The sequence below is a fragment of the Vitis riparia genome, chromosome 1 (assembly GCF_004353265.1).
Source record: "Vitis riparia cultivar Riparia Gloire de Montpellier isolate 1030 chromosome 1, EGFV_Vit.rip_1.0, whole genome shotgun sequence".
In the NCBI taxonomy this organism is placed as follows: domain Eukaryota; kingdom Viridiplantae; phylum Streptophyta; class Magnoliopsida; order Vitales; family Vitaceae; genus Vitis; species Vitis riparia.
Genome location: NC_048431.1, coordinates 22,719,404 through 22,731,473, shown reverse-complemented (window position 1 = coordinate 22,731,473; position 12,070 = coordinate 22,719,404). Strand labels below are relative to the sequence as shown.

Genomic DNA, 12,070 nt, shown 5'->3' with positions numbered 1-12,070 from the left:
TAAATGGGTATTTGTGATGTTCCACATCGGATAGGGGAGCAAGTTCCTGACGCTATATATGTAGAGACTCCTCTTAACCAAGTAGACGCATTTTAAAGCCGTGAGGGCCCCCTTGGGCTCAAAGCGGACAATATCTACATGGTTGGGAGCAGGTCGTTATAATAATACCATTTGTAATGATCCATTTTCAACCATGAAGATATTGTTTATTTTGGGCTTAAAGGACTCTTATGATTTTAAAAAGTATTTATAAAATTAAGAAGGGTCTATACATGTATAACACTAAATTTTTTTTTCCTAATCCGATATGGGATATCGCACACATCAAGGTCGATGATCGCTCTAAGACCAACAAACTCTCATGACTTTAAAATGCTTTTATATGGTTAAAAGAGGCCATTATATATATATATAACATTAAAAACTTCTCCACCTAACCTGTGGGATATCACAAAGATACATCCTATATTTAATATCCTCAACTTTTATTTTATTACAAATATATGAAATTATTAGCATCACATTGGCCAAAGAAACAAATTAAATGATCCAACCATATCACATTTGTTTCTATTCTAAAAAAAAAAATTAGAATCAAATAGAGAGGAGCAAGTAAATCCACAATGGTCAAATTCCAAGAAATCAACTCATGGACTACCAAAATTTTGAAATAGAAAGGTCGCATAGCACACTGTTTTGACCAAACCCAACCTCCCATTTATCATATCATTATTATTAATTTTATTACTATTATTTTTGGCACATAAAAAAAAAGGGGGATTTCAAAGCTCGTGCTGTCCTGGATTAGAAAATTCAGACCCATGTGTTCATAATGCCTCTGTGACTCTGTCGGTATGATTTTAGTCTATGTATTGTAGAAGATATGATATGGTATTAAATGATTTATTTAATTGAATTTAAAAGTTGAATTCTTCTTTATTGTTATTTGTTTAGTTGAATTATCTATTGGAAACATGTACGGTCTTTTTTGGTGGAATAAATTTTTAATTAGGAGAAGAATGGTCATAGACGGAGTGGGCTGTGGGCTTTAGTTATATTGTTTTTTGTTTTTTTTTTCTTATTGTAGAAATTAACTGAGATATATTTTTAGCTAACTTCTTCACAAGGGTGACCATGCATGAATAATTTAATAATTATGTAATGCATGTTTAGTAATGAAAATGAAAATCATGTTTTCTTTTTTCTGAAATTGTTTAATTCTTTTTCATTTTGAAATAAAAATAATTTAATTATGAAAATTATCTACAAAAAAAAAAGAAAAAAAAAGAAAATGCATTCTGCATTATCATGCAAAATAAAAAGAATACTTGATTGTGAAGTCTAAATTTTACGCTTAGTTCAAATATCAAGATTGAGATGCATGATTAGCTCATGAGGTTGAAGGGGCAGCATCCCTTGTTTTTTTTTTTTTTTTTAATAATATATTTTTTTTTATGATGAAGGACAAGTTTGCCTCTATTATATATTTTACCATTTTATGTTTTAAGGTTTTATTTTTTAGAGATTACGATTGCAATTAAAAGGTTTATTTTTAGAGTTTCACCATTATACTTTTTTTTTCTTATTTGATTAGTGAATTATTAAAACAGTTTTTGAGAATAATTTTTAAAAACAAATTTTTGTGTTTTCAAAAAAAAAAAATTGTGTTTGGGAACTGGAAAACAATTTTTTTTTTTTTTTAAAAAAAACATGTTTGATTGAGTTAATTAAAAAGTTTTTTAGAATAAGTAAAGCAAAAAACATGTTTGAAGTTATTCTTGTTAATTAATAAAGTGTTTTCTTCCATTAACTTGATATTATAAATATATAAATAATTTTTCATATGCATAATTCATTTAAATTATAAAAAAAATTATTTCATTTTGAAAATTTTATATTAGTTATAATTTTCTTAAACAAATGATGATTTTATTACCATGTGTAAGAATATTAATTTTAATAATTTAAGGAAGAAAAAAGGGTTTGCGGGTGTGGTGGTTCGGTGAAACTCATATTTGTGGAAACATAAAAAATAGGTAAGAAAACACAAAAAGAAGAAAAATAAAATATGAAAAACAATCTATTATTTGAATATTGGAAAAATAAGGAAAATATCGTTTTATTGTTTTCAAAAAAGTGGTTTTTGAGAATATGAAAAACACAAAAAACAAAAACACACCCCCCCTTCTCCAAACAAATTTTTTGTTTTCAAGAACAGAAACAGTTCTTAAAAATATGAACCAAATAGACCCTTAAACTTATTGGAGTAATTTTGTATAAGTCATTATTTTAACTTATCACTTTGACTTTGATTTTAACTTTTAATTAAAGTAAAAAATAAAAATATATTGCAAATGGAGCCTAAAGCTTATTTGTGAATATAAAAAATAGTTGAAAATTGTCCGGTTTTTCTTTTACATTTTGTTAAATAATTAGTATATATATAACTTTTAAAAAAGTAGCCAATGCCAAAATAAATAAATAAAAAATAAAAAAACTATTAACAAGTTTAACTCAATGTAAGAATATGTTCATTTCATGTAGAAATTATATGCTTTATGCCCAATAAATTTTCACTACCTTAAAATGCATATATATAATTAAAAAAAAAAATCACATTCTCATTATGTCCAATGAAATTATAAGATCATTTAAAATATGCTTAAAGTTTCATATCGGATTAAAAATTGATTTTAATACTATTCTTAATGACCCATTTTCTTTTGTATAAATATTATTCACTTTAGGTATATTTAATTCTTGAAAAGTATAAGAAAAAAAAGAGTCAAAGAAACAGTTTTATCATATTTAATTATTTTATAAAAAATATAAAAGAAAATCGAATATATTTAAAATTGGTTAGAAATTTTTACATTTTTAAACCATTTAATTTTTATCTCTAAATATAAAATAATATATAAAAATAACTTATTAATTTAAAATTTATTTATTTATTTATGTTTTTTTTTTGGTCTACTTTTTTTTTTCTTTCTCTCATGATTTTTTTCCAAATGTTCTGAAACGAGGTTGAATAGCACTTCACGATTTTAAAACACGTTGATTCGATTAAAAACAACCAACCACATATATGGTTTGGTAGCTTCAAAAAACTTATTCCTCTGGTCCACATGGTACATCCCACTTAGTATTTATAAAATTAAAAAAATATGATACAAAACTATATTATAATAAATCGAGTGACGACTTTGAGGAGGAAATTGTGGAAGGAAACAAAAGAAATCATTTGAACCCACGTGTTTTCTTTTCAATTGTCAGAACGAACAGCTGCTTTGACCAAAGGAATGGTACTGGTGGGCTATCCACAATACGTAGAATAGTCTAAAACGATATTTAATGTTTTTAAAAAGATTAGTTTATTATTTACATATGATGAATATGTAAATTATGGTTTATGGTTCATCTTTTTCAGAGATGAAATCTTGTACGAAATCTGAATATTTGGTCAAAACCAAACATGACTAAAAATGGTATATGTAAAACCCCATTAGTAAATTGGATTTATTTTCCAACCCCACTGATGGACCTACCCCTAATTTCTCATTTTCTTTCACCCTTTTCATACACGTAGTAAATTTGGGTCACCATCACCATTAATTAGGAGAAAAATAAATTATTAGTTGTCATTCCATGATAATTAGAACAAGAGTTTTTTACTTCATTTTAGAATTAATTTTTGCCTTCTATTTTACCATGAAATTAATGGTTAGAATAGTAAGAGAAAATTTAGAGACTAGTTTTAGTGTCCGGATATATTACATACGTCCAAAAGGAATTTAATTAATTTATTTATCAAAATTAATGATTTTGAATGAAAAAATTTGTTTTTATTTATCGATCTTATAATTAGAGGATCATTTATTAAACATCGAGAGTTATAATGAAGTATTAATTTTTAAATGTCATAGGTACTAAAAGATAGGATGTCTTCATTTTTATTATAAAATTGAGTTAAAATCAAAATTTTTAGGGTATATTTGATTCATTATATATATCATACTCCTTAACACTCTCTCATATACCGCTCTATACTCGCATATTGAGAGATGCCAAAAATATTTATTTTTATTTATTGATCTTAGTATCTTACAATTGTAGGACTACTCTTAAGCATTAGGAGTTATATTGGCATGTTAATTTTTAAATGTAATAGGTACCAGGGGTGGGATGTTTTCTTTTTTGCTATAAGATTAAACCAAAATCAAAATTTAAAGTTATATCATCTGAAAATTAAAAAGAAAAGAAAAAAATACTTTAAAAAAAATTATTTTTTCATGTTTGGGTTTATGGAGGAAGAATAAGAAAAAATCAAATATAATTAAAATTAATTTAAAAAATGATATATATTTAAAATATTTAATATATTAAAAAATAAATAAAATGAATTTAAAATAAAATATAAAATTAATTAATTAATTTTAAATCCATTTTTTATTTTTCTATTTTTCCTATTTAATGTATTTCTCTTACACCTTCCCTCAAAGTTTTAACTTATAATTGCATCATTCGAAAGCAAACCGACTATAAATTTAACAGTATGATAACATAGATAGGGAGAGCCATTAAATTAAAAAGGAAAATTGAGAGAGAGAGAGAGAGGGGAAGAGAGAGAAAGGATCATTGTAGTGATAGGCTCCTCGGAAGCATCTCTAACAACTCCTAGAAACATTTTCCGTGCCGTTTACGCCACCAAACATAGGATGAGTTGAGGTTTGATCCCCACCCACCACCCGGCCACCAAGCCCCCCAGCCGCCTCCCTTCACTATTCCACCTTTTATAATCACCCACACATCTCAAACTCTTCCATTTCTATTTCTTCTTCTTCTCCTCCATCTGTTAATTTTCTATCCATGGATAGCTTCTCCACTCTCTTTCCGTGCCCACCTTCAACTTCTTCTCCCTCTCCTTTCTCTTTTCTCTCCATGGTCAACAACAGTTCCCATCATGACTTCCAAACCCACAAGCCCAGTGATTTCCTTGGTTTGATGAGTGGCACCACCGCAACAGCTGCTTCAATGGAAGTTCCCGCCTCAGACATCACTAATGTCGATTCTCTCCAGGCCAAAGGCCTTTTTGGCTCCGATGACGGCGAAGTCAAGTCCTCCGGCAAGAAGAAGGGAGAGAAGAAGATTAGAAAGCCCCGATATGCTTTTCAAACCAGGAGCCAAGTAGATATTCTTGATGACGGTTACAGATGGAGGAAGTATGGGCAAAAAGCTGTCAAAAACAACAGGTTTCCAAGGTATTTTACTCCTCTTATTGTCACATGGAGCCAATGAAGATCAAAATTTTTGATCATTTGATTGAACTCAAATTTGTTAGGAAGCCCACTTGAAATGAATTCAAATCAGTCATGCTAATCAAAGCCAGAAAAAGCATACAATAACAGTTCTTTAAATTTGTAAACTAATATTCATGTAAATGACTAATGTTTTTCATTTCTCATGACCCAATCACCAAGTTATCATGCTTTCATTCTGATCTACTAATGGAAAGACAACGATATCAATTAATATTGGAGGTTCGACTGTAGGATTTTGTGGAAAATGGCTTGGATTTGCATTGCTAATTGCTAAGTTAGCATCAAAATCCATAGAAATTATTCATCGTGTTAATTAAAATCCGGAAATATTAATTCCCATTATAGTAAGATATGAGATCATTGCAGCTGAAAGGCTGAAAAACAAGTCCAATTAAGTACTACCTTGTCTTGTAGATTTGGGATCCAAAGATTTGGTGTGACAATAGTAATTTAAGCTCATGTTCTGCAGAAGCTATTATCGGTGTACACACCAAGGGTGCAACGTGAAGAAGCAGGTTCAACGCCTATCAAAAGACGAAGGAATCGTGGTCACAACTTATGAAGGCATGCATTCGCATCAGATCGAGAAATCTACTGATAACTTCGAGCATATCTTGAGCCAGATGCAAGTTTATGCTTCCTTTTAATTAGTCCATTGATCTATACAAAAAAAGAATACTTTGTAAATTAAGTACTTTGAGAAGTAGCTAGACTATACAATAAGATCATGTGATATTGGGGAATGGCGCTATGTTTTCATGTAGAATATTTAAAACCAGTTAATTTGATTTCATTTCATTTCATTTCATTTTTTATTTCTCGTCATCAGATTGTTGTGAATGTGCAAAGAAAAGAGATGGTAAAAATATCATGGTGAGGAGATTGCATATTTGGATTAAAGGAGTCATAAGGTATGATTTTAGAACTATGATGTGAAAATTCTAGTTATATACACAAATGATACAAAATTAATTGTGTCATAAAGGCACATAATTCTAGTTGTGGTGCGATGGTATTGATGACACTCTCGGCTCAAGCACAACCATGCCCCATTATGTTATGAGGGAATTGACTTATAGCTGAGGATTTCGTCTATTTCAATGATTTTGTCTAAATCCTCATTGTCTTCGGAACAAAGGGAAGAAAAGGATCTCCTGGGGATCCCTCTTGTTTCTATTTAATTTCCTTTGTTTTGAAAGTTCTTTCCATTTTTACATCTATTTTTTCCTCATCTTCCCCTCTATTTCTTCAGTTTCTTGAAATTTTTTTAGTAAGAATGAGTGACAATATTATGATTAAGTAGTAGACATAGGTAATAAATAACAAAATCTTAAATATTTGAGTCATAAAATTTCCCAATTCTAATATAAGATATCACAAATTTAGCAGATGATGTAAAAAAGGATAGTGATATTGAGTGATAAGAAGCTCAACAAACTCTCTAAATATCATAAGCTAACTTGAAGAAAGTCATTTATTATTGGTTTTTTTTTTCTTTCCATTTGCTCAAATTGCTTCCATATCATTGATTTTGTTCAAATCTTCCTTTTCTTCTAAACAAAGGGGAGGAAATATATATATATATAATTAGCAAACTATACAAAAGTCTTGAATGGCTTCTTTGATTTCTCAAAAAAGAGAAATATAACAAAATTTAGTTCAAATGCGCATGTAAAGAGTGATTCTACATGGGTTAAAGTGTTTTTTAATGCTTGAAATAGATTGATTTGTGATTTCTCTTTCCCAAGAGTGAGGTATTTAGCATATTTTAAAAATCATATTAAAAACCCATTATATACTTTTTCTTTTCTCCATATGGATGGGCAAAGTTTTAAAACACATTTTCAAATCACTTTGTGTTTTATATCTAAATATTTAAGAGCAAGTATCATTGAAATAAGTGCTACATATCAACTACACTTTACTCTTAAATAGGTCTTGATATGAGAATTTTGAGATGAAGTTACTTTTTAGGCTTGGTTTGAATTATCCTAAAAGTTAGAAAATTGTTGTTTCTCACGAGGCTTAGAAACTATATTTTACTCTATGTTGAAAATTATTTCATATCTAGTAGACTTTTTGTACCACTAATATCCCCTTTTGGAAGCTTCAATCTCCGAGGGTATAAAAAAATAAAAACAAAGATAAAAACTAAGACAACAAATAAATCTTAAACTCGATTGATTTAAGATACATTTGATAAATAAATTTTGTTTCAAATGGACAAGAAGAGATGAAGCAGATGAAACATGACAATACATGCAATATTTCATAAGATAATAAAAATCATCATTAAAATGTATCTCATAATTTATAGTGATAAGTCTTCGAAAAGTTGTTTAAAATCATTTATAGGTGAATAAAAAAATTGAGTTTCAAAGTGATAAGACACTTGCGGAATTCAAAATAAAAATGTGTCATGTTATAATATAACATTTTCAACATTGTTTTAAAGACGCATTCAATAATCATCACCTATAACTATAAATAAGGGCCCTCTATTTTACTAATTCCAAGAACCATCCATCTCTCTTTTACTAATTACAAGAACCATTCATCTCTCCTTAAATTCAAAGTCAAGTGCAAGAGGTGCATTCTCAAATGTAGTGGTTCATTCAAGTCTTGCACTTCGTTCCAATCCAAGTTAAGTATTATGTATATCATACAATTCTAAAAGTGGGTTTGATGGTGTTTCTATTTAAAGAGTTTTGTATGAATTTTTTTCTCTAAAAGTATTTATGGGAGAATAACTCATCAAAGTGTTTTTGCAAGAAGCACTACAAAAGTGATTTTTCAACTTTTGAAAAGTATTTTCTAAATTTTTCCAAATATCTTTTTTTTTTTAAAAAAAAAAAACCACTTTTATGCTAGAAGCAGTTTCTAAAGCATTTTTTAAAAGCATCGTTAAATGGTCTTAAAGAGTGCATTTGACAATCTTTTTATTTAAAATGTTTTTAGTAGACATATTTTCTATAAAAAAAAAATCAAGGAGAATCAACTATTAAGTACTTTTTTAGGAAACACTATAAATAATTTTTTTAAAATTTTGAAAGTCCTTTTTAAATTTTACTTAAAGTATGATTTTTTTTTTAAAAAAAATTCTTTTTATATTAGAACCGCTTCTTAAAAATATTATCAAAATAACTTTAAATGTTGTGTTTCATTTTACGTCAAGTATAAACTATGAGCGTATAGTTTTGAAGCACCCAAAAAGCTTTTGTAGAGAGTAGAAGACATTGGATTTGCTTTGATTTGAAATGCTACTGTTACAATGAAGTGATTGTTGTACCATGGGAAATGATTATGATAAGCTTTTAAGAGGAGCTAATTTATTTTAAGGATACATAGTCAAACTCTAACACCCATATTTATGAGTTTTAATTTTTATTTGTTTTACATAGTTATTAGTCCATATATTGTCAATAATCTGCACAATAATAAATGTATCATGAGCTTTGTTTGTATGTATGTGAAATGTGACACAAAAAGTAAAAAGGAGAAGGTTATTTTTTTATAGAAAAGAAAAAGGATAAATTAAAAAATTTCTTCATAAAATGAGTGGATATTAGACTTTATTTGAAATGTGTTTTTGAAAATAGTTTTGAAAATTAATTTTTAAAAATTGTTAAATGATATTTTGTGAAATAAAAGTTTATTAAATAACTTAAAATGTTATTAATTTGTTTTTTATGTTTTTAAATATTTTTTGAAAATAATTTTTATTTATAATATTTTATATATTTTTAATCATTTTTCATATTTATATAATTAGTTTTTTAAAACAACCCTAAAAAAAAAAATTTGAAAAAGGGATAAAATATGTTCTAAAAAAATACCATTTTTTTTTTGTCAAACATTTCTTCATGTTGTTTTTTAGAAAATAAAAAATTATCTTGAAAAAATAGTTGAGCCTTTAGTCCGCTTGACCCAATATATGCATTGAGGTCAAGGATTTATTTCTTCAAATTGATGAATGATATTTTTTCATTAATTATTTCATTTGTTCATGTACAGAATATATATAGAGGGTAATCACCATTCTAAGAGTGGGAAAGAATAATACAAGGAAGGAATGATATAAGAAAAAAACAACTAATATCCTAATATTTCAACATTCCTAATATCTCAACTTTCATAATATCTAAACATTCTTAATATCTCAACACTCCCCCTCAAGTTGGTGCATAGATGTCACACATGCCCAACTTGTCTAAAAATTTTGAGGACACTCGACTTGAGACTGCAACTTTGGTGAGGATATCGGCCAATTGATCTTCTGATCAAATCTTAAGCAATTCTACTATCTTATCATCTAACTTCTCCTTAATGAAGAATCTGTCCACCTCGACATGCTTTGTACGATCATGTTGTACTGGATTATGAGCAATATCACATGCGACTTTATTGTCACAAAATAATCGGATTGGTTGCCTAGATAGGTAACCTAAATCCTGTAAGAGGAGTCTTAGCCATAATGCCTCACAAAGTCCTAGAGTCATACCCCTAAATTCCGCTTCTGCACTTGAACGAGTGACAACATTCTGCTTCTTACTTTTCCATGTCACAAGATTACCACCTACAAAGGTAAAGTAACCAGATGTGGATCGCCTATCATCCACTGCACCGGCCCAATTAGCATCAGTATATACTTCTATACTCTGATGATCAACATTTTTAGTTAACACAATTCCTTTCCCATGAGCATTCTTCAAATACCTCAAGTACATTAATCTCCCCACAAGTCTCTGGTATCTTCCCTTATCGGTTGATACTTGATTAGGCTCAACACACAATTTCAGACCTTTTTCTATTGGTGTATCAACAGGTTGACATCCCGACATTCCAGTCTCCTGTAAAAGATCTAAGGCATACTTTCTTTGAAACGGAAAAATTCATTCACTTGATCGAGAAACTTCAATCCTAAGAAAGTATTTCAGAGGACCTAGATCTTTCATTTCGAATTCTCTAGATAGATAATTTTGCAGAGCTTTTCTTTTTTCAGAATCATTTCCTGTAACTACCATGTCATCCACATATACGATGAGTGTCGTAATCTTACCATGTTGTTTTTCAGGAATAAAGTGTGATCTGAATTACTTTGACGATAGCCAAAAGCTCTCATTGACTTTGTGAACCTTCCAAACCATGCTCTCGAGGATTGCTTCAACCCATACAATGACTTCTTCAATTTGCACACCTTCTGACATTGCTTTTCTGACACTATGCATCCTGGTGGAAAATCCATATATACTTCTTCAGATAACTTGTCATGCAGAAAGACATTTTTCACATCGAATTGTTGTAATGGTCAATTCAGGTTTGCAGCTAAAGACAGTAATACTCGAATTGTGTTGATCTTAGCTACAGGTGCAAATGTCTCTGTGTAGTCAATTCCATAAGTTTGAGTGTACCCTTTTGCTATCAGTCTTTCTTTAAATCGTTCAATACTACCATCTACCTTGTACTTCACAGTATAGATCCAACGACACCTAATTGGCTTCTTTCCTAGTGGACATTCTACGAGTTCCCATGTTTCATTCTTCTGCAATGATTTCATCTCTTCATTCATGGCTGCTTTCCACCTTAGATCAGCTAAGGCTTCCTGCACACTGTTAGGAATAGCTACAGTAGATAATTGATTTACAAATGACTTATTTGATTAAGACAAACGATGGTTAGACACATAGTTGTTCATGAGATATTTGACTTTGGCAGACAATTCAAGTTCATATGTGGGTTTAGGAATACCTCTATTATGACGGTGTGGTAACCGTTTCATGAATGGATCAGGTTCCAAATTAAGAACACTCTCAACAAACGACGATTGGTTTGGTATTTCAATGAAGACATCTTCGGACCCAAATTGTTCAGATGGTGGTGATAGTTCAATTGTAATGTCTCTTCCTTTTTCTATCACTTCTTCAGTTTCTGGGTGGTCATTACTACTTGGTTCCAAAGTTGTACCACTCATATCTAACTCACCCGCTTCTTGGTTTACTAGTTCAGATTGTCCAGATTCATCCTCCTCGGAGATATGATAATCATAATCGAGAGTCTGAATTTCCTTCTGGTACTCCCCTGAAGTTCAGACTCAAATGAAAAATACATCAAATCTTCATGAAACACCACATCCATTGTAATAAACATCCGTCGAGTTGGAGGATGGAAACATCGATATCCCTTTTTTGTGCAATGCATATCCAACAAACACACATTGTAATGCATAGGAAGTTAACTTGGTGTGTTGGTGTTTGTGTAGATGCACAAATGCCACGCAACCAACAACACGAGGAGGTAGATTTGAGACGGCTGGGGCAACTACGACATTAGTAAGAGCTTGGAGATGTGATTGCACTAAGTTAACTCTACCTCCTCAACTATAAATCAAATAAGTCATTTGTAAATCAATTATGTACTATATCCATTCCTAACAGTGTGCAGGAAGCCTTAGCTGATCCAAGGTGGAAAGCAGCCATGAATGAAGAGATGAAATCATGGCAGAAGAATGAAACATGGGAACTCGTAGAATGTCCACCAGGAAAGAAGCCAATTAGGTGTCGTTGGATCTATACTGTGAAGTACAAGGTAGATGGTAGTATTGAACGATTTAAAGCAAGACTGGTAGCAAAAGGGTACACTCAAACTTATGGAATTGACTACACAGAGACATTTGCACCTGTAGCTAAGATCAACACAATTCGATGTGAAAAATGCCTTTCTGCATGACAAATTATCTGAAGAAGTATATA

At 29.9% G+C, this 12,070-nt stretch overlaps 1 protein-coding gene across 1 annotated transcript; it reads left to right on the top strand.

The window, feature by feature from the left end:
- The first annotated feature begins 4,763 nt into the window (after positions 1-4,763).
- LOC117905848 (probable WRKY transcription factor 75) lies at positions 4,764-6,129 on the top strand. The gene is made up of 2 exons (XM_034818741.1): positions 4,764-5,261; positions 5,791-6,129. The coding sequence occupies exons 1-2, from the start codon at positions 4,870-4,872 to the stop codon at positions 5,966-5,968; spliced, it is 570 nt and encodes a 189-aa protein (XP_034674632.1). The 5' UTR covers positions 4,764-4,869; the 3' UTR covers positions 5,969-6,129.
- The last annotated feature ends 5,941 nt before the right edge of the window (positions 6,130-12,070 follow it).